At 41.3% G+C, this 27,905-nt stretch overlaps 1 protein-coding gene across 1 annotated transcript in view; it reads left to right on the top strand.

Annotated features, from left to right (window-relative positions):
• LOC117480740 (furin-like protease kpc-1) overlaps window positions 1–27,905 on the top strand; it is a 188,891-nt gene that overhangs the window by 28,942 nt on the left and 132,044 nt on the right. Inside the window, exons 4-6 of the mRNA XM_034128181.1 lie at window positions 1,614–1,695; window positions 5,567–5,667; window positions 14,855–14,957. Of these exons, the coding sequence (XP_033984072.1) occupies window positions 1,614–1,695; window positions 5,567–5,667; window positions 14,855–14,957 (286 nt within the window). The remainder of the gene's footprint in view (window positions 1–1,613; window positions 1,696–5,566; window positions 5,668–14,854; window positions 14,958–27,905) is intronic.

Raw genomic sequence — 27,905 nt, 5'->3', positions numbered from 1 at the left:
CTCTTCCACTCTGATTTAAGTGTAAGAGGACAATAGTGGCCTGACACTGATATGTGTGTGTTTGTGTGTGTCTGCGCGTGTGTGTCTGTGATCTGTTGTTTGATTTAGTGCGCCCACCTTCTCAAGGACCAGCCTCTTATCAGATCAAAGCTGCAGGCAGCGGCCTATGAAAGATATTGTGTGTGTGCTGTGGAGGACAGAGGTGCAGGTGGGGGGGTGTTTTCGTTGCTTTTAACCCAGGACAATGGGACTGCAAAGGGGAGAGCGAGCGAGTCCTCTTTGAACTAATGAAGAGGAAACCTTTTACTCTCCTCCATGAAGGTACCCAACTCTCCCTGTGCTATGGATTTTCCCTCTCTTTTAAAGTAGAGGAAAACAGAAAAGAACACAAATATTTAGCCTGTTTTTTTAGTGTTTCTCACTGTTTTGGTTTCATCCTTAGACAAAAACCCAGACAAGGCTAAAATAAGACTTCAGAAATGGTTTTAGATTGTTAGACTTGCAGTACATGAGCATCATTTGAAAAGAGTGGACACTAAAGGGGCCCTACTCTGCTCATGTTCTGGTTCAAATAGGATTTAGTGTCTCTACTGTGACATGTTTCCATGCTTTAATGTTCACAAAACTCTTTCTTTTTCTCATACTGTCTGTGCTGCAGCACCTCCAGTGTTTCCCCTAGGTTTACTGTTTTGGGGGGGTGCTGCCTGAGCGTGGGGTGGGGGTGTATATTGGGATATTTTTTTTTTAAATCCTCTGGAGCAGAGAGAGGAGCTGTGGATTATTGTTATTGATTAATGCATCAGTGTTTCTTAGGCTCATAAACACTAAACTCACAACTTAAAATGAGAGTGTTTGGTTTATTTAATAAAAGAGCACATGTACAATGTGAAAAGTGACAGTAGATATAGATTAGTTGCAATTTGGTGCTATATATATATATATATATATATATATATATATATATAAAATAAAAAAAATTCAAACACCTTGAATTTCAGGGGGGGTGCGGGGCTCCGTTGGCGGGGCGCAGCGCCCCTCCAAGACAATGGTAGGGGAAACACTGACCTCTTTTCACCCTCTGTCTGAAACCAGAGTCCAGTCTGCTCTGATGGTTAGCTGGCCGGCTCTGTTGTGATTGGTCAACCGCTTAGAGGTCTTGGAGCGCTAGCAAATAGTTAATTGGCTAGTGAAAGCTTGTCTTGCTCAAAATGTAGTTTCCATGTAACAAAACTGCACAGTTAATTATGTTTGAGTACAAACTTTGTTTGTTTTGGAAATATTTAAAATGGAGGACACTGTTTGTGTCCTGTATGAAATGAAAAAATGTGCACAACATAACATCCTTAACTTGTCTATGTAACTTAAGTACCATATATATTATTTTAAACTAAACCGTCATCTTAATCTACTAAATGTAACCAAGTAGTTTGGTTTCAATTCAACCATGTATTTCAAATTCTGACAGTAATCTGGGAGATGATACATTTTGTATGGGTTCATTATTTTAAGGAGATAGTTGAAAGGGATTTGAAAGCATCTCAATTCAATCAAGTCAACATATGTGAATTCACATTTTCCTCAGAGTAATGCATATCTTGTTGTTGTGATTCCAGGTTCAGTGGGTGCAGAGGCAGCACAGTCATTACAGAGACAAGCGGGTCCCTGTGAGAGGACTGGACCTCAGAACCCCTTACAGTAAGTTCTGAGTAACACACTTCTTTCCACTGACGTTTTGTCATAGCTAAAAGTTTTGTTTTTGCTGACCTCCAGTAAATTGAAGGAATTGTTTGTATTGTTTGGAGAGGGGTTGTGACTGAGCAACTTATCCATAGTCACTATATTACCTGCAGTAGTCAGCATGCCCCTGGTTTAGAGAAATAGACAGGAGTATCATCAGGAAGCTAAGCAATGTACTTCTGTGGACAGAGACCTTTACTAATCTGCCCTTTCTAAAAGGAACTAAAGCTGTTGACTATGTTCTTATCAAAGCTATTTAAAAAACATCCCTGATACATGTAGTTTAATTGGATTGTGTTCATGTGTGACTTGTAGATGCTGAACACACCCTTTTAAAATATAAGTTTTGGTGGTAATGTAGTTTAAAGAATATTTTTTTTATTTTGACTCCTATTTATTTGCAAGCTCAATTTCCTAATGACATTAACCACAGGCATGGAACAATCTAAACAAAAAACAATAAACTAACAAGTTAATAAACAATTCTGAACTATGAAATTAAAAAACCTTAAAGAAACAGCCAGTTATATACTTTAGCTAGATGCACTCTTAGATATACAGTATCTTATACATGATTGTACACTTGCTTACTTAGATATAAGGAGGCATTTTAGTATAACTGACAAGTCACTGGTCTTTAGATAATGTGAGTCCTGTAACAAGGTGTCAGTATAATTACTGTCAATAGTACACATTTAAAACAGGAGAGCCGTTGAACAACATTTTGCCAAAAAAAAATTAAAATACTGTCAACTCATGGCTGTTCCCTTTTAATAAGCTGACACAAATGAATGTTACATTTTTTAAAACTAAAATGGCACTAAGTATTTTTTGATGGTGAGATGTTCATCCTTTCTAAAGTCTACATCCTTGAAATCTGAAGTGGCTTTCAAATCAAATTTGCTGTTAGAATTCTGTCAGAAAGCATCTTGTATCTACAGTCACACAAAGACCAATGTGTGTAAACATACAGTTCTATATGCAAAACATATTGGTTCATCCATGTATGTAGGTAGCTTTGGCTTTCTTTATGTGTGTTGTGTCACATATGTTTTTCTAGATATCTTTGTGAAGTCATTTTGACCTTTAAAGACGATGAACCCCTCCGATTTAACCAGTATAACAACTGCAGCTTTTTAATGTCCGTTTAATATTAACATCATGCATGTTGAGCCCTATTGTGTGAATCGTGTATGTGTGTGTTATTACAAGAAAAAGAACTGGCTCACGTTCTGCTGAAGTTCCCATCCTCACTGTGTCGCTCAGCCTCTCCTCTGATAGATGATATACAGACGAGTTATAGAGAGAAATGTAAAAAGACAAAGATGTAGTGGATGTATGTATATTCACATACAGGACAGAGAAAGAGAGAGTGTACTCATACGTTTTGACCTTTTTGAACTTTTGAAGTCTGATGTTTCCTACTAGAAAGACTGAAGCTGCCAATGTTCAATATTGTGTGCCAGTTTTCTCAAACATTACCATTTTCAAGCCAAAGACAGTTTCTTGGCAGTGTGGAAAATCCTAATGTTGGTACTCTACGCTCTATTAAATAACAGTTTATAATTAGTAAGACTAGTATTAGGACTGTGTGTGTAATGGTACAGGAATTGTAGTTTGGTATGTTTATTTTTGTTACAACAGGAAGAAAACACACAAATGTAAACATGAAATGCTGATCTAATTTCAGCAAATAAACAGGAATGCTTCATTATATTATTAACACATCAATTACCACATTTGTTCTTCTTGGTTAGCATGTTTGGTGGTTTAATTTAGAGGTGGTGGTAATGTCAGGTTCATGTTTACCTTTGGACCAAGCCTTGCTTAATGTTTCCTCTGTTTTGCTGTCTTTATGCTATTCTTCTAAGCTAAGCTAATGTGACCATGGCTTTAGCTCCATAGCTTGACACTGGTATGGATCTTCTCATCTCAATCTCAGCAAAATAGAAAGGAGCTTATTTTTGAATATTATTGTATTTATTAGTCGCTTTATTAGGCTCTTCCGAATCGTACTGGGTTTGGTAGTGTTTTAGGTCTGTGTTTGAATATATCTAATACACGTGTGGATCCTTACCGATATGAGTGTACTCGGTATAATCAGTAATAATTATGCTATTAAATGTTTTTTGTGATTTGATTCACATTTCTTTTTTTTTTAAAGGTTCATTCTCAGTTCGCAGCAGTACAGATCCTTCTTTTTTACTCCTGGATATATATATCTATTAAAATCCAATACTTATTTTCACCTTATATTGATCCAATATGAATCATGGACATAACAGACAGAACTATTAAGAAGATGAGGAGATGAGTTGTTGGAACAAAAGAGACACTTGGTCCACTCACAATTGTACAGTGTTGTTACAGAATCAACATTTTAGTATTACTGCCATTAGGTCAATCATGGAATTTAACATTTATTAGTGATACCTAAATGTGTTCTTACTGTAGGCTGCCGTAGTGTAGTGCAGTGTTGCAACGTTAGCAGTTTGTGATGGACTATAAACACAGTACAGTAAAGAGTATTTTAGCTGGTATGGATGACATATACCCTGATTTACCTTGATACCAACATACTGGAACATCTCAAACTTAAGTTTCGCTCTATAACAAATTCACTTTTACATTGGTTTCTATCACTTTTTTTATAGGTCAATAGCCTAATCTTGTCTTTATTTTTGACCATGCCTAATCATACTGTTGACACGGCTGATGTTCTCTCTCTGTTAGTCTTTTTGGGTAACCCACTGTTGTATTGGATGTAATTATACTTAGTTCTGATTGGTCTTGGTTACTGTGTTCTGGTTCCCTTTCGGATAAGAAAAAAAAGTGATTTTACATGTTAGGTTCTGGTATGTTTCCTAGTCGGTTTCATTTTTGACCTGCAAAAGATGTGACTGTCAGCACTTACTTAGTTGACACCATCGCTAATAGATGAGCGTGTTTGATTACCAAGTTTGATTATTCACTGTTGGCAAATTTTAGATTTCTTTTCTACTTCACCTCTATTTGATTTGCGTCACTGTCCCTAAATTGAAACCATTATGCTCCCAAAAAATCATCTAAATAATAATAATGATTTGCAATGACCATCCTGAAAGCTGTCTTTGCACAAGTTATAGATTGTGACTTTATAATTTATGTTGCACCCAAAAAAAGACCTATAACTAAAAGTGTAGGCTACTGTGTCCATAATAACTTACAGAAGGAGTACTAAACCACAGAGAATCTCATAAGCAATTTATTTAATTTAGGATCAATACATGTACTGTACCATAACCCTCTATATTAACACTAATTACCCCCAATATTCATACTAATGCTTGAAATATATTCATGCTCATGTGTGTGCTTTGTTTTATTCCAGTCATTTCAGAAACAAGGTTTCCCAACTAGTGTGATCTTAATTAATTCTGCAATACATACGGTGTGTTATGAAACAAACTGATTCATATCCATCATTTGAGAAAGAGAAAAGTGTGGATGGCAGTGAGATGGGGTACTGTGCAGTGCTGAAAATGTGAATAAAGCAAGAAAGAGAGAGAGAGAAAGAGTGTGTGGCAGTGAGTGCATGAAGTGTACGGAGAGGTGCAGGCCTTGATGAGCCGATAGCACATCGACAGACAGCGAGCCAAGCTGTGCCGCAGCAATGAGATGCTAATGGTATGCTAATGATATGCTAATCTGCCGGCAGTATTCCACCTCACTGGAGAGAAGGGGAATCTGGGAGGCCTTTCACCATTGGTTGGAGACCAGGGACTTCCTGAAGTCAGAGTTCAAAACAAGAAAAAAAAACTCCACACATGATGGGTCTGTGTGCTTACAGGTTCCCAGAGGAGAGCAACTGACAGGCAGCCGGAGGAGAAGAAAAAGAGTGACCAGTCCCTCACCTTCAATGACCCGCTCTGGCCCATGCAGTGGGAACTGGTGGGTGTGTTTCTTTGTGTGTTCTGATCAGGAAGCTTTCTCCTCTCTCATCTCTTCTTCATGGTGAAGGATGTTCCTTTGACAGGCCGGAGTCAGGCAGGCTTTCATGTGTGACTGGAGAGAGAGACAGAAGAGAGAGGGAAGTAGGGAGAGAAAAGAGAGGGGGAGGAAGAGGGAGACGAGGTGAAAGGGTTGTCCATGTTGAACTGAGACAGATGTCAGGGATTGATGAGGCTCGGAGCAACACTGACACACAAACTGTGCTGCAACATACAACATCATCCCTTCAAAACTGTTTTGTTCACATGGTTTGGACAATATGTGTTGGTGCAGAACAACAGCAGTACAACACCAGTATGTTTTTATATGAAAATGTAAGAATTACTACAATAACTTCAGTCTGAGTATTTGCCCCATAACACACAATCAAGGAGGCAAACAAAGTGTGTTATAGCTTAAATGCCTCCCATTCTAAAAAAGAATGGCAACAATGAACCAAAGGTGCCTAGTGAATTCATTTAAAAATGTTCTACCCTCATTCAATAATGACTGCAATTCTTCTATAAAAGATTTTAAAGGTCCCTTGACATGGCCATTTCTACTGATCATAATTCCATTGTTGAGGTCTACTAGAATAGATTTACATTGTTCAATGTTCCAAAATCACATTGGTTTTCTCATACAGCATCTCTGTATAGTATGTGTATTCACTCTCTGTCCTAAAAGGCTTGTTGGAGCACCTGCCACCAGCTGGACATCAGTGTTTATGTGTTACAATGGCGTTAGCAACCAGAAAATGACACCAGTAATGACAAACAGATGAGGGGGGTCTGGGTGCCGTGTTGGCGGGACGTTGCGGGGCTCGCTGCTCCGCCCTTTGAGGCTCGAGGAGCGGACAGTGTGAGCTGGATTACTGGTGTCGTTTCCTGGTTGCTGCGTGGGGTCTGCAAGACAGCGAGACACCGCGTAACTCAGCCTGCACACACACACACACACTCATAGCCAGGCTGTGAGTGTGTGTGTGTGTGTGCGGAAATTCGTGGAGCCGTGTTAGAGTTTTACTCGCTACAGGGTGTACTTTGAGGGTTTGTGACTTTGCAGACCGTTTACATGCATAAAAAGCTACATAACACACAAGGGGACGGGTAATAACCGGAAAAGCATGTCATGGGACCTTTAAAGATTACATCCTATTCTTTAAAATTCAGTCGAAGTTGTTTACCTGTGCAGATGTCCCACTGCCTCTGTTATTATTGATCTTTTCTGTGCAGTAAACCATTATTTGGAGTGATATCTTTCTCAGAACTGTCTCTGAATTATAATATGAATACTTATTTTGTGGATTTTAAAAGGAGGCCTATCCTGAAGATTAAATTGACAAAATCACTACAAATTCAGCAAATGAATAAGTAGAACTGTTCCTTGTTGGAAAAATGTATATTTAATTTATTTATTTTTATTCACAAAAGGCAATTATTTTTAACTAGACCGATAATTTCCCCCGACTGATACGTACTTAATGCAAATGTGTCCATGTTGGTGCATATGTTGACCAGATTGTCAGGAAATAACAAAAAATGCCAACCTTTAAGATAAAAATCAGCTATTAGATTGTTTGTCCAATAGAGCTGGATGCAAAAGATGATGTCTTTTATACATAAATATGTGTCCCCGGTGTGTCAGGGAACTCACGCAGCGTCAGAAAATAAAACCCTTTCTCTTTTCCTCCGTACCCAAATCTTTTAAAAACGGGGGTACAACGAGCGGATACAGATTTCCTGCCGATATGACGTAATATCGGCGGCGGCCCCACAGAAAGTTGCCATCTGAAACAATGCCTGACGTGTTTTGGACGTAATCTCGTTTTTGTTTACATTAGCAAGCCTCGCTAACACTCAGAGCTAACCTGTACTGTAAAGCACATGTGTTTAAAGCAGGAAATAAAAAAAGGAACTCACCTTGTGATAAACCTGCAATAAACCTCCATACTGTTTCAGAAATAATCCTTGATGTGGTTTAGAACAGGATGGCGTTTTATCACAGCAGAATTTAACTTTATCTCCGGTAGAATTCTGATCAGGCATTAGCTCCGCCTCCTCTTTTTTTTTTTATCAAGCTAAGGACCCAAAATCCGCGTTTCTCCAACAGGGCTGCAAAAGAGGGGTATGAGCAGTATGAGGCATGGCTACAACGGTTCAAGGTTCAAGGTTCAAGGTTCTTTATTGTCAATCTGACATAGCTACAGAGTAATTATGCAGTTGAAAATCTTATGTCACAGGCTTCTCCAACAATGCAACATAATAACATAACATAATAACAATAAGAGCAAGAGCAATACAAAAATAATAATAGTTATAAAAATGAAATAAAGTTATGATGTGGAATAGTGCAGTATGAGTCTATATACAAGTTATTGGAATGATATATATATATATTAGGTATTAGATACATACTACTGAGTAGCAGTTGAATGTTTGAAGTTGTTTCAACAGTTCAATTTTTTAACAGTCTCACTGCCCGCGGGAAGAAACTGTCTCCGAATCTTCTTGTCCTTGCCCGGATGCTGCGGTAACGTCTGCCAGACGGCAACAGAAAGAACAGTTTGTGGCTGGGGTGATGGGGGTCTTTGATAATCCGTAGTGATTTCTTCCTGAGCCGCTGGGAGTAAAGGTCCTCCATGGATGGCAGCTCCGTCCTGGTGATGTGCTGTGCAGTTTTCACCACCCTCTGTAAAGCCTTACGATCGAGGTCGGTGCAGCTGCCGTACCAGGCCGTCATGCTGCCAGTGAGGATACTCTCTATCGTGCACCTGTAGAAGTTGCAGAGTATCCTGGAATCCATTTTGAACCTCCTCAACCTGCGGAGGAAGAAGAGCCGCTGTCGAGCTTTCTTGGTGATGGTGGTGGTGTGAAGAGACCATGTCAGGTCCTCAGTGATGTGGACCCCAAGGAACCTGAAGCTTTTGACTCTCTCCACCGTAGTCCCATTGATGGCGATGGGGGCGTGTCCCTCTCCCTGCTGCTTCCTGTAGTCCACAATCAGCTCCTTTGTTTTGCTGATGTTGAGATGGAGGTTGTTCTCCTGGCACCAAGATGTCAGGTTTTCGACCTCCTCTCTGTATGCCGTCTCGTCATCGTCTGTGATCTGGCCGATGACGGTCGTGTCATCAGCAAACTTCACGATGGTGTTGGAGCTGTGTGTGGCCACGCAGTCGTGGGTGAACAGGGAGTAGAGGAGAGGGCTGAGCACGCAGCCTTGAGGGGCTCCGGTGTTAAGAATCAGGGTGGAGGATGTGATATTTCCCACCCGCACTGCCTGGGGTCTGCCCGTCAGGAAGTTCAGGATCCAGTCGCAGAGGGCGCTGTTGAGCCCGAGGTCTCTGAGCTTGATGGCCAGCTTGGAGGGCACAATGGTGTTGAATGCTGAACTGTAGTCAATGAACAGCATTCTCACATATGTGTTCCTGTTCTTCGGGTCCAGGTGTGAGAGGGCAGTGTGGAGGGTGAGGGCTATGGCGTCGTCTGTGGACCTGTTTGCTCTGTAGGCAAACTGCAGGGGGTCCAGAGATTCAGGGAGGGAGGAGGTGATGAATAATTTGACTAACCGCTCAAAGCACTTCATTATGATGGAGGTGAGTGCTACTGGGCGGTAGTCGTTGGGGCAGGTGATGATTGTCTTTTTGGGGACAGGAATGATGGTGGAGTGTTTAAGACATGTGGGGACTACAGACTGCAGCAGGGACCTGTTGAAGATGTCTGTGAACACCTCTGCCAGCTGAACTGCACACACCCTGAGAACACGGCCAGGGATGCCATCAGGTCCAGGAGCCTTGTGTGGGTTAACCCTTTTAAAGGATTTACACACATCTGCCCTATTTAAAACAAAAGGGCAGTGTAGCTCCTGGTCCCTCTGTACCTCCACAGCCTGGCTGCTCTCAAAGCGTGCAAAAAAACTGTTTAGCTCATCTGGGAGAGATGCGCACGCAGACACTCCCGCAGCACCCCCCGCTGCTCCTTTGTAGTCAGTCATTGTCCTTAGTCCCGCCCACATATTCCTAGTGTTACAGCCTTTGAAGTCAGATTCCACCTTCTCTTTGTACTGTCTCTTTGCATTTTTTATTGCTCTCCGGAGATCATACCTAGACTTCCTGTACTCCTCCAAATCTCCCGCTGTGTGCGCGAGAGTGCGCGCTTTCAGTTTGCCGCGCACCTCACCGTTTACCCAGGGCTTTTGATTTGGGAATGTCCGTACAGAAACCTTCGGTACCACGTCATCGATGCATTTCCCAATGTAGCAGATGACAGTGTCCATGTGTGTGTTGATGTTATTGTCCTCAAACACACTCCAATCCGTGGATGCAAAGCAATCCTGCAGTGCTGAATCTGACTCCTCGCTCCATCGTTGTACTGTCCTTGTTATCGGTCTGTCCCTTTTAAGTTTCTGCTTGTACGCAGGCAACAACAGTAGTGAGATATGGTCTGATTTGCCGAAGGGAGGGCGAGGGAGAGCCTTATATCCATTCCGGAAAGGGGAATAAACATGGTCCAGTATGTTTCCCCCGCGCGTCGGGAAGTTGATGTGTTGGTAATATTTTGGCAAAACCTTCTTCATGTTGGCGGTGTTGAAATCTCCGGCCACAACGAACGCCGCATCTGGCCGTGAAGTCTCGGTTTTATCAATAAACCCAAACAGCTGATCGAGTGCCGTGTTGTTGTCGGCGAGTGGCTGCGGCGGGATATACACTGCTGTTATCACAACAGATGTGAATTCCCTCGGCAGATGGAAGGCCCGACATGAGATCATGAGGTGCTCTAGCTGTGCGGAACAGTCCGATGAAATAATCTTCACATCTGAGCACCAGTTGTTGTTAGTCATTACACACACACCGCCTCCCTTACTTTTCCCCGAGTTTGCAGTCCGGTCCTGACGAAAAATAGAGAATCCGTCAGGGACAATAGCGGAGTCCGGGATAGCGGGGTTGAGCCAAGTCTCAGTGAGAATTAACACGTTACAGTTCTTAATGTCCCGTTGAAAAGCAATCCGGCTTCTGAGTTCATCTAGCTTATTTTCAATGGATTGAACATTAGCCAGAAGAATACTCGGAAGAGGGGGCCGATTCTCACGTTTTCTCAGTCTGACCAGCAACCCGGCCCGGCATCCTCGCTTTGTCTTCTTCTTGCGTCTCTCAGGTAGAACAGCAACAGGTAGCCATGGTGAATCTCCATTGTCTGTCGGAGGGTTAATATTGTCCACGAAGTTTCGCAATTGGAAAAGTTCCTCTCTGCTATATTGTATGGCAGAGTAGGTGCGGTCGGCTAGCATGTTGCGAACCATGTTAAAAGTAAAACGGCAAAAGTAAAAGAAATATGTACAAAATACGAAAATGGGCAAAGTTGGAGAGGAGCACAAAGACGATGCGGCCATCTTCACCGGCGCATCAAGAGCGAGGTGATCTGTTTGGTATTTTAAGCAAAACACTTCACAGACATGTTTTGTATAGGTATGGCCCTCCAATATATTTTTCCAATATAGCATAATAGGTCCACTTTAAATTAGAATGTCCTGTTCAATACATACCTTGCTCAGAGTTCTTCATAGAGAAACATATGTTTCCGAAAAATGTTTCTTTAAAGTATTAATCTATCTGCTGCCAGTCTTATTTCAAGGAGCAATCAGACAGCTCATCGAATTTCTTTTTTTCTTCTTCCTACAAATACATTTGTATTTTCATGTTTCTTTTACATATTACTGTTTCCCAGTTCCCATAACATTTGTGTGAACTTCCAACAGTGCAAGATTATAGTCGACATGCATAATTGTATTACACCTGAACAGATTTATAGGGTACTGCCAAGTATCCCAACACAAACACTCACATAGCAGGCTCCTGGGCTCAGCCAATCACACGCAGGATGTTCTTGACTGGCGTGCAAGGGTGTAATCTGACAGAGGCAGGAGGGAGAGAGGCGGGGCTACAAATTCACCACGGCAACAAATTGATTGACACCTCAGCTCTCGGGGCAAGATGGTGGGGTGAGAGTCAGGATGGAGGCGGAGAGTGGCAGAGACATCTATGGAGGGAGGGAGGGAGGAGGGCTATGAAACGAGGCAGAAAATCTGACACAGCTTCTCTACCTGAGTACGATTCGTCGCATATGGTCTAAAATTGTAATCTTAATTGACAAGATTGTTAATGGAGAAGTACATTTTTAAAGCTAACGCTAACCATATAGCGAATTGCATGAACATATTCATCGTCATTTCCTCAATAATCAAGAAAAATGTAAACCATTTCTGAAATTGAGCCCCCCCTACCCTCTCTTGCCCTCCTCCCCTGCTCTCCTTCTGTTGTGTTTAATCAGCCTCTGGTGGACGTGGATATTGATTGAGGGTCAGTAATCTGCTCAGGGTTGGTAGCCTGCCAGGACCAGGCTTGTATGTGTGTGTATGTTAGCTAGAAGCTGGTGTGTATATCATGAGTGAGCCGTACACACACAATCATACACACACACACACACACACACACACACATACAAACACACACACACGAGGCAAGTGGACTCCATTGTATCGTTGCTTATAGTCTGAGACCAGCTCCTCCAGAGGAGCTTGTTCAAAGCTGCTGAAATCCATACAGCATCCTGGACGTGCTTGCTGCAGATGATGTACATGTGTGTGAGGGAGAGTAAAAAGTGTGTTGTATGCTACATGTATAACTGAGGGGCAGCCAAAATAAAGGCAGAGAGATAGTTTTGTTGTTGCATGTGTGTGTTTTGTGCATTCACTTTTTTACAACTCTGTGTGTGTGTGTGTGTGTGTGTGTGTGTGTGTGTGTGTGTGTGTGTGTGTGTGTGTGTGTGTGTGTGTGTGTGTGTGTGTGTGTGTGTGTGTGTGTGTGTGTGTGTGTGTGTGTGTGTGTGTGTGTGTGTGTGTGTGTGTGTGTGTGTGTGTGTGTGTGTGTGTGTGTGTGTGTGTGTGTGTGTGTGTGTGTGTGTGTGTGTGTGTGTGTGTGTGTGTGTGTGTGTGTGTGTGTGTGTCAATGAGTATATTTGCTGGAGAGATAGGATTGCTTGTGTTCCACTGCTTCAGAGAATGATAATTATTCTGTGCACGATTATGTGTGTGTAAGTGTGATGCCTGTGTTGTTGACTTTCACTTCATGACAGTGAGTGTGAAGTGAGTCAGCGTTCAAGATGCCTCAATGTTGGCTTATAACCAAGTAAAAAAAAAAGGAGTGTTTCAGTTTTATTGCACCTGTGTGTGTCCGTGTGAATGTCCGTGTGTGTGTGTCCGCTCCCTCCCAAGGGCCGGTCCTCGTGCTCTGGTGGACGTTAGCATGCTAGCTGCTTCTATTCATCTGCTTTATTCTCACACTACAAAGCATCATTCCCTAGGTGCAAACCCCCTGAACACATGCACAGACATACTCACGGACACACACACACACACACACACACACACACACACACACACACACACACACACACACACACACACACACACACACACACACGCACTACCCCTTACTGAGCCGTTTTTTCCCCATTGTGCACTCTCTTCCTCTCCTCTCTCTCTTCATCATGATAACAACAACAGAGTTGAAGCCTCTTGGAACACTCACTTTGAATATCAAATTGGTCGTGTGTGTGTGTGTGTTCGTGCATGTGTGTGGACAGCTGCTGACATTTTTGGTAAGACAGTTTGTTCACTCCCTGAGTGTGCATCTATTGTGTATAATATGTGTGTGCATCTGTATCATGTAAAGTTGTATAGGAACAGTGTGTTATTATATGTATATGTGTATGTATAAGTGTTAGTGTATTTAAGCGAATAGATGTTTATGGGGCCACTCAAGCTCATGGGAGTTGCAACCATGACTCTCTAGCATCACCATGCTGCTGTTTTTGTTCTGCACATGTATGTCGATTTGTTCATGTGTTTGTTTGAGAGTGGGTGTGTTTGTAGTTTGAGCTGCAGGGATGAAAGTTCTGTCTGACTTCCTCATGAACTCTCTGGGCTCCTTAGGACCCATACTGTTTTTAATTGCAACACTACATAACAGCGTAATGTGGAGATGAGATTTGGGAAGGGTTAATATCTCATATGTAGGAGGAAGGGTCTGATCAAGGGTCAGGAGGTATGCAGGACAGGTCAGATATGTAACAAAGGACATGTAAGCATTGCCACACACTCAATGGTAAAAGGACTGTATTTACATAGCGCTTTATCAAGTCTTTAAGAGCCCTCAAAAGGCTCTTACACTTACAAGTCATCTTTCACCTATTCACACCTCATTCATACCTCCTTCATACAAAACAGTGTGCCACTTAGGCCACGTCTACATGGAGACGAAACGGGTTGTATCCGCTACAGTTCTCTATCGTACGGACGGTTCGTTCACACGAGGCCGTAACAGAACCGCGGAAACGGAGCCCTCAAACGATAACGTGTCCCAAGGTGGGTAGATCTGCGGACGAAACGCTCTGGGGGGGCAAACGGCTCAGTGTGTACGTCCTATACGATCATTTCCTGATAACGATGAAGCCATAGCCCCGCCTCTCCCCACCTCTGCTGCTCACTGCTGTAGCATGGTCAGTAGCTACTGCTACTGACCATGCTACAGATGTTAGTGCAACATCTACAGCTCCTCTACCACAACCATCAGCAACAAGTGGACATGGAGAACTACATGAACTACATGTTGCTAAATCCACCGCGGAGAATAAACAGAAGGGCAACCAGGCAACCATGGCAACCATGCTCGGGGGGTCTTCTTCGCTGCTTTTGTATATTTTGTGGGGGAAGTACAGCGCCACTTACAGGCCCGGCATATGTACTAGCGTCTCCAGCGGGTCGAGCGGTCTAGTCACTAAAGGTGAAAGTAGAACAAATAAAGAAGGTGAGGAGGAGGATGTGGGTCCATCTGCAGGCAATATCATGCTAGAAGAAGTACCACAATTGTACCTGATATGCATAAATACAACCTCCATTTAAAAATAACTGTTAAAACAGTTGCAAAATAAAACACCTGAAAGAATGTCCAAAGAAATGCTCTGGTAACTGTGGTGGTGACACCACTGGCTTTTACACCTACTACTAGTCAGCGATGCATTCAGGGTTATGTTTAACAATCTCAATGCTGTCGTCATGTTCAAGCTCTAATAATAATGCTGTGTTTGTGGGTTAGTTTGCACAGGGCCAGTACAGCAGTGGGTTGGACCTGAATGTGATGCCAGTTTGGAGCAACAACATCACCGGAGCTGGAGTGGTGGTCAGCATCATAGATGATGGTGAGTCTTACCTTCAATGCAATACACACTAATATGATCTTTTAAATAGGTACACAAATTAAGAATATTGTGAAATATTTTGGACTTTACAAGCAAAGAAATATTAGTTTGTAACAGAAATCATCTAGCTTGTGTTCTTTTTGAGTATGTACCTCTCAATATTAACAATAACATTTTCTGCTTAATACATTAAAGGGGCCCTATTATAATAATTTTCAGGTTCATATTTGTATTGTGTGTCTCTACTGTGACATGTCTTCATGCTTTATTGTTCAACAAGGTCTTTATTTTTATCATACTGCCTGTGCTGCAGCACCTCTTTTCACCCTCTGTCTGAAACCAGAGCCCAGTCTGCTCTGATTGGTTAGCTGGCCGGCTCTGTTGTGATTCGTCAACCGTTAGAGATGTCCTGCCTCTTAGTCTATCATGTACAGTGTGTTGGAGCGCTACCCAAAATAAGAGCAAGTGTTACATAGTGATGTCACTATGTTACAGAAGTAAACAAAGGAGTTCAATGGAGGCGTTTCAGGCAGTGTGTGGGAGGGAAACCCCCTCTGGACGAACATTTGAGATTTTTGCTCTCGCAGACTATTTACATGCACAGAAATCAATATAACACACTACATCAGGGGTTTTCAAAGTCCCCTCTGAGAACATAAGAACAGCCGCGCCCCCCCTCCCAATTATTATTGCTATTATTGTTATTGTTGTTGTTGCTATAATGCAGGGCTATTCAATTGCATTTCAAAGATGTCCAGTAAGAGAACATTTCATTAAATGCTCTGTTTTCCCGGTCTACCTTTCTCTTTTTTGAGCACGCCATTTGAAATGACTCCGACTGTTTCTCTCTTCTTGTCTCGTCTCTGTTTGTGTGTTTGAATCTATCGTGCTGACTCAATGACTGCACCGATTTGATTGGCTGAGTAGCGTCACCTCCTTAAAACATTAAACAACAACTTTTTAAAACCTTTTTATCTTTAAAATTTATCTTTATCGTTTGAATTTGTTTTAACATTTTCAACATTGTGGATAAATCCTTATATGCTCCTGGCAACACACTGAACGTCAACTTTGCCTCCTTATTACACTCACCCAGTGGGAACAATGAGTCTGCGTCTTTGATGCACACAGGCGGATGATGCGGGGATGCAATGTAGACAGGAATAAACGCAGATCATCCTCTGGCTGCAGCCTTGACCGGTTCTTGCTTTTGATCAAAGTAAGTATTATTACAATTAAAATAGAGGGCGGTGCCAGCCTTCAGCGAACCGAGCCAGCCGCCAACGGCCCGCTGACCACCGGCCGTTCTGTGATTCTCACACAGATGGCCAGTCCGCCCCTGCCAGGACCAGTCCATGAAAATCCTAGCTTCAAATAATCGTGGTCATACTTCCTCAGTTTTCTGCCAGACGCTGTCTCCTCTCTCCTCTCTCACTTTAGGTAACTTGACTAACAATCGATCCATGTTGCCGCTCGCATAAAGTTAGCTGAAGTTAACTAGCTAGATTTCACTGTTTCTCGTTATTTGTTTCTCCCGCTGCGCCTCCCCTGAAGCTCTTTGGCGCCCCCCGGGGAGGCGCGCCTCACACTTTGAAAACCGCTGCACTACATGAAAGGGAAACCCCAAAAAGCATAATAGGGCCTCTTTAAGACAACTAACATTTTGAGTAAATACAAGTTTCTTAGGTAATTGAATAACCCAGTTTTCAAGCTAAGACGAGCACTACCCAAAAATTATTTAAATGTACAAAGTCTCGTCAAGTTTGGTGTGATTAAGCTGAACTCTGGTCCTCGGTGGAGAGGGTGAGTGATTTATGTTGGTGCTCCAGCTCCTCCACCACCACCGTCATCTTCGTCTCAGTCACGCCACAATGAGAATTCATTTCTCTCTGATTGCTGGGATATCTGGCAACAAGGGAAATGAGAGAGCGGCATCTTATGGGCTCATTCATCAAGAACTAATTGAAGCCTCACTAGTCTCAAGTGCTGATAGAGCTGGAGTAGAGTTGGAGCGTGCTGTTTTGTATGTGTGCGCTAAAGTGTTCATGTGACACTCCTTCCGCATCCAAGTGCCTCTGACTCTGCAGTAAGTGTGTGGAAGTGGACTCGGAAAATGTCTTATAAAAGTGTCATTATACTAAGAAATGGCATATTTGTGTGGGGGTGTGTTTTTCTACACTCCATACATGTGTGTTCATTCTGACATGACTGATGAAAGATGCTGCTATTATGGTGGACTGCTTTGCCGTGCATCCCTCTGCATACAGACAGCTACTCAGTGTGTGTGTGTGTGTGTGTGTGTGTGTGTGTGTGTGTGTGTGTGTGTGTGTGTGTGTGTGTGTGTGTGTGTGTGTGTGTGTGTGTGTGTGTGTGTGTGTGTGTGTGTGTGTGTGTGTGTGTGTGTGTGTGTGTGTGTGTGTGTGTGTGTGTGTGTGTGTGTGTGTGTGGCGAGGGGTGCAGCTTGGAAACAAAATGAGCAAGCGAGCGAAAGAGAAAGAGAATGAAATTAAATAGAGGAAGGATATAGCGGGAAATGTCAGGCGAAAGCAAGAGTAAAAAGGATTCAGAGAGGGGGCGAGTGTGTGTGTGTTTGCATGTGTGTGTGTGTGTGTGAGAGTATTAGACTTGCACCACTGAATCTCCTCTCTCCTCTGAGGCTATTGTACTCCGCTCCACCTCTCTGTATTGATTCCACCGGGCAAGAGCTCCCTCACTCCTTCTCTCTCCATCTCTTTCTTTCTCTCTTCTTGTGTTTGCTTCTTCCTGTTCCCTCTTTGTTAACTAGGAGGTGACTCTTTCCTCTGGCCACCCTTCTTCTTTTTTTCCCTTCCCTCTCCCTTCCTCCCTCGCTCTCTGCCTCTCACAGCTGAAGGATCATGTGCACGCTCACCTTTAGCCACCTTTCAATCGATGCTATTGATTTTAATATCACAATGAAATAAATTATTTTTCTTTGAGTGAAAGCCCCCCCACTTCACCTCCTCCTCTTTCTCCTTCTATATCTCCACCCTTCAATCCAATCCCTCTGTTTTAGAGGTAATGTAATTGGCATCTGGGTTTGGTGTTGAATCACATTCACCATGCCACCTTCAATTTGTGTGCTTGTCTTTGTTTTTTCTACTGCCTCTCCTTTTTCAAACCATCACTGTTGCCCCATTCATTTTATTTCTGCTCTTCATGGACATCAGCATGACCCTTCAAGACAAAGCTCAATCAAATCTGAAGCCTCATTTGACAACCTACAAAATGTTGTGCAAAAAACGTGTGTACGCTTTTTACTGCCGCATATGTTTTTGTTTTGGATTCTCTCTGTCAGCAGGATTACAGGAAAAACTACTGGCCGATTTTCATGAGGTGAAAAGGTGCAGCATAGGCCAAGGAATAACCTGTTACATTATGAAGTGTGTCCGAATTACAGGGTGGAGGCACATTCACTTTGGGAATTAGTGGTGCATTCTAGTTATGTCTAAAGAATCGAGAAAATGAGTTGATACGACAACTCTGGAACAGATATCAATGTGTTGTTTTAATGATCTGAGTAATGAATTGCAACACATTTAGATTATAGAACGACTCACTAACTCGGGCAAATGAAACAATCTATGCTCTCCAAACACACGTGCCCATTTCATAACTGTTTCTGACCATGGGTACCAACAAATCCCTAGTAGTACACATGTGTAATGACAGTTTGTTTGTGCAGACACAAAAAACAACTGTTGACCTTGTACAAAAAGTGAGTGATGAGCTATGATCCTTAATTATGTAAGAGAACATATACTTTTATTTTAAATATGAATAAGGTAGCAATGGACAGAAACTAGTATGATAATGGATTTATTATTGTAATGCATTTTATTTAAATGTTCTTGATTCTCAGTTGCTTTCCTTGGTCTTACTTCTTAGTAAGCTGAACATCTTTCTGCATTGGTCAGACAAAAAAGGACTTTCGATGTCATCTCCTTTGGCTCTATGATAGTGTTATGGGCTTTTTTCATCGTTTTTTCAATGTTTTATTGACCAAACAACTCATTAAGAAAAGTAAGATGACAAAAAAATATATCTACATTATCTTTTATTTGTATCTCAGCTGCTACTTCTGTCTCCAAGTTATTCTTTACGCACACATTTAGATCTTGTTTTACGCATGTTTTAAGAAATGAGGCCTTAGACCCGTTCATATGAGAAATAAATGACAACTGTCACATAATGTACATCACAAAAAACAGCACTCATTAGCCAGGAGTGGGTTAGATATATTCATCAGTGAAATGGCATCCACCTTGCTCTACCTTACCCCACCACAGCCCCACAGTGTCCCTGTCACCCTGCTTTCAACACAGGCCTCTGTCCCTGCTGCCTGAGCATCCCAAAAGCACTCCAATATCGATTGGTGCTTACGCCATTGTCATTACATGTCATTGGTACACGGAGACACAGGCTAAAAATAAGATGGGGTTGGGAGGTAGAATCATGGATGGATGGAGAGAAAAAGATAAGAGGGGGAATATACACAAAGAAAATGGAGCAGTGTCAAAGATCCCTCATTAAGCTTTTTGAGTACAGATTGCATTCACGTAGTAGTTTTATGTCACACTGAGTGCAAATGCTGTCTTCTTTTCAGAGCATCAAATGACGACATACTGTACACATGTAAACATCCTTTTCAGCCAATCCTCTATTTAGTGCCCTCTGTAGCAGATGTACACATTGTAGCACTTCTCTATTTATGTACAGGGAATTAGAATGAGATGAAGATAGTGGGATTTTATAGTCGTACCTTGAAAACCAGTCCACTGAGGGAATAATGTGAGCCTAATATAGACTCAGAGCCGTATTTACTGTATGTTGTCATGCTGCATGTGTTTATCTGTTGATGTAGGAGGTGTGATAAAACATTTTATGGCTGATTATGAAGGCTTACGTAGCTGCTGTAAGAGGCAGAGCTGTATTTTGATATTCTACGGCCTCGGCTGATTGACTTAATGAGCTGTGTCCGTAGAACATGGAAAGCATTTACTCTACTGTCATACTATTGAATGCGTCCTACAGATACCATGGATGGAAGTCAATTTGGATAACATAATTAATACTTTTTAAGACTGTACTGTTTTTTACGTAGTTTTCTTTGTCAGCGTATATTATATACAACAATATTGATTACACTTTAGAGGGAACTTTCGGATTTCAGCCTTTGAAGACCATTTAAAATCCATATAGCACACGACAGGAAAGTGAAAATCCTTTTATTTTCAGCCGCTTACATATAGAAATGTCATGTTTTCCTATCATTTAAATGATATTAAACTAAATATCTTTGATATTGAAAGATATTTCTTGAATGGCTTCTTTTTTTTTTTTATTCTGACATTTTACACCAAACGTTTTATTCTTTATTCTAAATGATAACTATTACATTAATAAAAAACATGTATTATCTAAATTAACAATGTATTATCTAAATGAATGATCTTATTTGTCATCTAAAAAAACTATCCAAATGTTAGATAAAAAGAACAGCTCTTTCATTTAAATAATTAATACTGAAGAAAACTTCTATATTATACACATATGAACGTAATATGTGTTAACTTATGTAGAAACAATCATATAACTGTTACTGGTTTCTGAGCCCACACTGTATTTTTCCATTATATAAACACAACAAACCATCATTTTGAGAATCTCTCTGCGCACGGAAAAAGGTGTCACACACACACACACACACACACACACACACACACACACACACACACACACACACACACACACACACACACACACACACACACACACTCCACTCCACTGAACACAGCCGGCTGCTGTTGAGGTAGCACAAACTAAGAGCATGATTATCATGATTATCCTTCACCACCGAGCAACAAAGACAGGTAGCTAAACAAAGTGAAAAGGAAACAACACAAAAGGACCTGTAAGGGTGTAATTCCTGGTTATTAAAGTTTATATTTATATGAATAAGTTCTCTTTTGTTTGAATCGCTAAATGCAGGTAATGCTGTGTATTATATTCCTATAGGGTTTTAATCAGGAGGTAGGAGAAACTTGTGTATATTTACATCACACTCATGCTTTGTATGCATCCGTGCATTAAAGCTGGATCCTGGCTCAAGTCCAAAGAGTGTCAGGAGTGTGCTTATGCATGTGTGGCTGTTTGGTAGAAATGACACTGGCCGGCGATGTAAAAGTGTGTCTGACAGGGGGAGCGACGGAGTCAGCGCTTTTTTTCCTCCCTCCTTGCCCCCCGCTGTTCAATCCATCCAGCTGCTGTCACCACAGGGGAGCAGACAATCTATCAAGGCATCGGGATGCATTCTCCTCACCTGCGCCGCGCCTTTAATGAACAGCCAACATGATCCCGGCTGACAAGCAGGAAATGGATGTAATAAAGATTGTTTCTGCATGCTCTTTGCATCCCTGATAAATCACCTCGCTGTGCAACAGATACGGGAGCCACATGGAAATTTGATTTCACGCGGCAAGGGGGAGGAAAAGGAGAACAGTGGGGGAAAAAAGAGAGCTGCTAGTGGCGGGGTCACTCTATTTTATTCCTCTTTTTTCCTCCAGCGGAGCACTGGAGCAAGGTGTGTGGGGGTTGAATGGAGGGAATGTTGTTTTTCTTTTTTTGCCTGGGCTCTTACTTATCCCACCAACGCTCTGTTAAGCCTGGAACATGCCTCTGTGACTGTAAGTCTATAAACAATAACTGACGATGTGTGCACACGTTCACATAGGTGTCTGTCATCGTACATGGACAGAACATTAGTGTGTGCACTAGGGGGCAGAGCCGCATTTACCTAAACCATATACATGGGACATAAAGAAACCTGAAGAAGGAAACCATATTTGCTATAAATGATGAGTGCCAAATGAAAAGAGAGGGAAAAATATACTAAATAAAGCTTCTCAATGTCTCTTGATATCCGGCCCTACTAAACTAAACAGAGTTAGATGTACAAGTCCATAATAGTACACAATGTGTAGGGTTTTGAATTTGTTTCCGGAAAATGATCGTGTCTCCGGAACATTTTCGTGTCTTTTTTTTTGTATTCTCCTTCAAAATACAAATATTTATATGAACTCATGAAAACAGCCAGTAGTCAAAATCGAACTAAATGCGGTCAGGAAGAAAATGAGAATATTACGGGTTTCTTTTTCAGGGAAATCAGAAATGTAAATGATGGTGCAACGTTTTTAAAATAGAGAATCTGTTCAAACGTAATCCACTAGCAGGGATTCATTTTAAATTGTGAAAGTCTGGTTCTGGTTGCACAGAATTGTCTTGTCATCCCGGCACCAAGCACAGCCATTGAAAGAGAATTCCCCTCAGGTGGATCTACGATTCATTGATAACCCATCTTAAAGTGGGTGAAAAAAACACTTCAAAGTGAGTGTTTTACCTGTGTTCAATAACCGATCCGGATTGGTCCTGATTTGACTATTTAGATGCAGCTGTGTAAATTACTTTCTTCAAAGTAAATTATTTTCCTTTATTTTAAGAGAGATTTATTCAGTGACTTAACTCATTTATTCTTGACAGTAATTTCAAAGCATTTCTTGAACCGATTAAACATTTCTGTTCACTACACAGTGGATGTGCTAGTCTTTGTTTTGACTGTAATCTGTAACCCCATCCGACTGCAGTGAGCTAATGGTGTGTTCCTTGGCCTTGGTATTAATGCTCTGTTACTACTAGTTAGTTAGTAGGAAATGATAACCCTTACATTAGAGCAGTACATTCCCTTACACAACTCATGTGGCTTTGGAATGGCTTAAAACAGACTAAAAGGCTATAACTGTCTAAAGATGGATAGTTTTCCTGTGCACCACATTCTGTACAGCTGTATAACCTACATGATAACTCTTCACCCCAGGAGTTTTATAGCAAACTGAGAAAACAGGACATCCCCTGCAGTAAGATATCAGCATTAAGGCCTATACAGGACCCCACATAGACTGCAACACCCCCAGTGAAGACCCAACAACACATAACAACACAAGCTTTCACCCATATGGCCTGCTGTCCAAACCTACTGTCTCTTAACAGGAAGGCATTTATATCGTAGAGTGCAGGGAAAGCAACAGAAATGAAGGGAGGCTGAAAAAAGAAAAGAATCATGATTAGAGCTGGGGAGAAATAATAGTGGGGGAGCAGGAGAAATACATGGGGAATGGAATATAGGAGAATAAAGGGAGCGCGAGATTGAGATAGGGAGAGGACGGTAGAGGGAAGAGTGAGATAGGGAGAGGGGCGGGGGGGGGGGGGGGGGGATGCAGATATGGGGGTGGGTGGGTAATTTATGATTTAATCTAATGCAGTCTGGACCTGCTGTAAGTCACACAGACCTCAGCTGGGAAAGCGAGGGAGGGAGAGATGGAGAAATTGAGAGAGAGACATTAACCTTTCCTTGAAGCGAGTGTGGAGCTGTTTTATCTGACCGCCATCACCCCGTAAACCTTTTCTCCTCTCCACCTCTATAACTTCCCCAAGTGCTCCTCTAAGGCTGCGGTTACCAAATGTGTTATGTAATCATAATAAAGTTTGCTTCCAGGGTGTTAAAATAAGTGTTTTAATAAAATGTGTGTTGATTAAGTTAAAGGTGCCCTATCATGCTCATATTCAGGTTCATATTTGTATTTTGTGCCTCTACTATGTTTATGCTGTTCAAAAAGCTCTTTATTTTTCTCTTACTGCCTGTGCTGCAGCACCTCTTTTCACCCTCTGTCTGAAACCAGAGCCCAGTCTACTCCGATTGGTGATTTGTCAACCACTTGTTTATCCCGCCCCTCAGCCTATCATGTACAATGTGTTGGAGATGCTAGCTAATAGAAGCACGAGTGTTACGTATTGATATCACTACTGTATGTTTAGTAAGTAAACAAAGTACTACAACATTTCAGGCAGGGGGGGGGAGTGTGTGGGAGAGAAACTCCCTCTGGAGGTAACTTTAGCCTTTGCAGACCATTTACATGCACAACAACCTTTATAACACACTACAGGGAAGGGAACACGCCTAAAAAGCATAATAAGGCCCGCTTTTCTAATGTTCCCTACCGCTGATTCTTGGTATTTGCATATGGTGGAAAGTAACTAAGTAAGTTGTCCGGTGCCTTGCTCAAGGGCACCACAGCAGGGCCCAGGAGGTGAACTGGCACCTCTCCAAGTAGCAGTCCACACTCCATATTTAGGTCTGGTCGGGGACTTGAACCGGCAACTCTACGGCTCCCAGTCCAAGCCCATACTGACTGAGCCACTGCCGGATAATTGGTCCACACTGACAAAGTACAACGCTAAAATGCTCTAACATGTATAAAAAGGATAATTTAGTAACCATAATAACAATCCAGTCTGCATAATGAGTACTTTTACTTTCAATACTTACAGTACATTTACCTGATAATACTTTTGTATTTTATGTTATTCTGAAATGCGTCATTGTGCAGAATGAGTACTTACTTATTTTTTGTAGTTAAAGTATATTTTGATGGAAATACTTTTCTGCTTTACTTTGCACAGACAGTGATGCATGTGTGCTACACTTTCAATGTGTTTACAACACACACTTTGTTGGAAAAAGGAACTAAAGCTAAAACTTCATCACTAAAGCCCGAGGAAAAATCTGTCAGAAATCCTCCCACACTGACATCACATTACTCCAAGTGAAGAGTACAACACCGAAGATGGATAAGAAATGCAAGCATTACCGAATTTCACATCAGCAGAACATGTCTATGTTTTTCACAAACCCATCCTTACATCAGTATTTGGTTTAATCTGCTACATAGGCTGCCCCAGGAATCAGCTGTTGCCATTGGCATTGCTGCTGGCAACTTTTTGCACTTGAAAAGTCTAATGTTATTTGTGGCCTATGCATCAGAATCAAATATAACTCTTTGAATCCTCAAAATGAGATTGTGTTGCTGCAGAGAATAGAAAATAGGAATGGATTGACCGTAACGGGACTCGTGCGGAAGGCTCATAATATGCTGTGTTTGAGAGAAATATCACAAATAATCAGTGTCATCAATAAACTGTGGCTGCCACTGGCATTGCTGCTGGCATTGTAGATGCTTTCTTTAAAAATGTATGACTTTAGTTGCAATATATTTGATATTAAAGAGTGTATGGGATAGGGTATAGACAAGTGATGTAGGGTATTGTAAATGGTGAAGATAACTGTTATGTAGGCAAGGCAAGGCAATGTAGTGTAAAGCATGGGCGTAATTTTCACTGGGGACAGGGGGGACATGTCCCCCCCACTTTTCAAAATCCCATTTGTGTCCCCCCCATTTTTTAAATGTGTTTATTTTTTTTACGCAAGCGGTTATCGTCACGGAGGAGCGTCTGTGTGTGTGTGGCACGAGTGCATCTTGTGAGAGAGAGATAGAAAGAGAGAGAGACAGAGAGAGAGAGACAGAGAGTTACAGGGGTTGTTGTTAGCATTTGGTGCTAGCTGGGAGCTAACGGAGATTAGTAGTTGTTTCAACAATAAGGAGAGGGAGAGCTCTTTCCTGTCGGACTTTGAGAGACTGAGAGAGTTACGGGGGTTGTTGTTAGCATCTGGTGCTAGCTCGGAGCTAACGGAGATTAGAAGCTGTTTCAACAATAAGGAGAGGGAGAGCTCTCTCCTGTCGGACTGAGAGAGATAACGTCAGCTCAGGGAGCTAAAGGACTCTGAGGGATTAGATTGTAAACTTTAGTCTAAGTTATCTCAGTGGGTCTCAAAGGGAATGGTCATACATGTAAACAAATATTTCCATCTATGTAATATAAAATAAGTTAAGAAATCCTTCCAATGTGTACTATAGGTCAGTACAAAAATAAAAAACACAGTTTGAAAGGGGAGTGATTAGTCAAATATGCATGAATAAAAAGAAAGAATGCAGACTAGGTAAGATAAATATAGGAGAGAGGAGTTGATCAATGATTTGTTATTGCTTGTGAGAATATTCTAATGGCTTTTTGATTATTGAAATATATACAGTTCTGTTTCATGAGTGTTGAGAACTGTATCCATAAATCTCTTAATGTTGCCCTCAAAGTGCACCAGATTGATGCATTCAACTTCAATTTAAAGAAACAAATCTTCCCGGGGTGCATGCCCCCGGACCCCCCTAGAAGATGTGAGGTCATCACAAATAAAACAGGTTCACATGGATAGGATACTAGATAAGTGTGCACACTCATTATATACACTACACATTTTTCTTGGATTTGTTAACACTATAGTCCCTAATATATTTGTAGAAAGGCAGGAAATGGAATTAAATTGAGAAAATGTTTCATTGCGGAGGACCCCCTGTTTTGTGTCCCCCCCACTTCTCAAACCAAAGTTACACTCTTGGTGTAAAGACATTGGTTATTTTGCATGACGTCGGATTTTTGCACTTGATATCACTATAGAAACACAGCTATATCGTGAGTGATCAGGCCACATCGTTCTGTAATTATAATCTATAAAGTGACTGTGTTTACAATATTTGATTTTATTTATTGATTAATACATTGCCATTTGGCTACAAAAATCGACATCTAGGTAACATTTGTTTTACCTTGTCTCATTACTTCATAGTAGACTGTCTCCTAGATTGCTCCTGGATCTTTCTTTATGTTGCCTTTACAGTCAACAATCTCCACTGGCATCAGATAATTGTCCAGGAACAAAACAAAATCATAACCCTGGTAAACCACAGCACACCATACCCTGGTAGTGCACAGTAGGTAGGGCTGTGCGATTATGGCAAAAATCATAATCACGATTATTTGGGTCAATAATTGATATCACGATTATTAAATATGATTATTCATTGACTTTGAAAAAAATCCATTTATTGAACTTTAAAACAAATACAAATAATAATTTGAACAGTATCTTTTTAACTGTTGATTACCCTGAACGTATAATTCAACTGAAAAACCAATACAAAAATAAATAATATAAATGATACATTTAAATAAATAATATCAAAATAATAAATACCAATAAACAAGATCAACACATATTTTGGAGCGCACTTCCACAAGCTACTAAACATATATAAATATGATGAATACAAATAAATTAGACCAAAATTAATTAGATCAAATATGTTGCAGTGCACTGTCACAACCTAGCAAAGCAAAATAATTGTTTTTTCCGATTATGTTGTTTTCGTAATTGTGGCAGGCCGAAATCGTAATTGCGATTAAAATACGATTAATTGCACAGCCCTAACAGTAGGTGTTAAATTCATCCATCCATCCATTATGTATTGGTTATCTTTGCCAGATGGCAGTGACCTAGAGTTAATGCCGAATCACTGCATTGGCTCTGATATTTTCCAGCTGCAGAGGAAGGGGTAAGAGTTAGGTAAGAGTTAGGAAAAAGTTATTTTAGCAGACCTCTGTAGCCCACTCCCTATCAACTCCTACATAAACTAGATTAGTTGCTGTTAGCTTATCTATCTGGTCAGAGGATGATGTACCAATCACCTGCCAAGTAACTTTTGCCAAGTTAAGAAATACATCTGGCGTGTCAGTTTAGCAAATCTCTGACTGAAGAGTTGGAGGACAACTCAAGAAAGCATGGAATAAAAAGACGACATATATTGTTCAGCCGCATTTATTTCAACGGCGACTCTGACAGTGCTGTCGGAGTGCAATGATAAACTTTGTAATGTTCTTATTAGAGGTGAAGTGTAAAATCGTTTGGAGTGAATATAGAAGATCAGAGAGAAGACATTGAGCAAAGTTCAAGTGCTGCCATTTGTTGGTAGGACTTTGAATACCAAACATCCTCTTTTCCACGGATACCTGAAACAAGGACAGACTACACATACACATACGAAAGAACTGAGATATGGTATTCACACATACTGTAGGGAGAAGAGACAAGCTGTTAAGTTAAGATGAAGAAGTTAGTTGAATAAAACTTATGATTGAAGAACACAC

The sequence above is a fragment of the Trematomus bernacchii genome, unplaced genomic scaffold (genome assembly GCF_902827165.1).
Source record: "Trematomus bernacchii unplaced genomic scaffold, fTreBer1.1, whole genome shotgun sequence".
NCBI lineage: Eukaryota > Metazoa > Chordata > Actinopteri > Perciformes > Nototheniidae > Trematomus > Trematomus bernacchii.
Note: the sequence above shows the minus strand (reverse complement) of the source record. Positions and strands in the feature narration are given on the sequence as shown.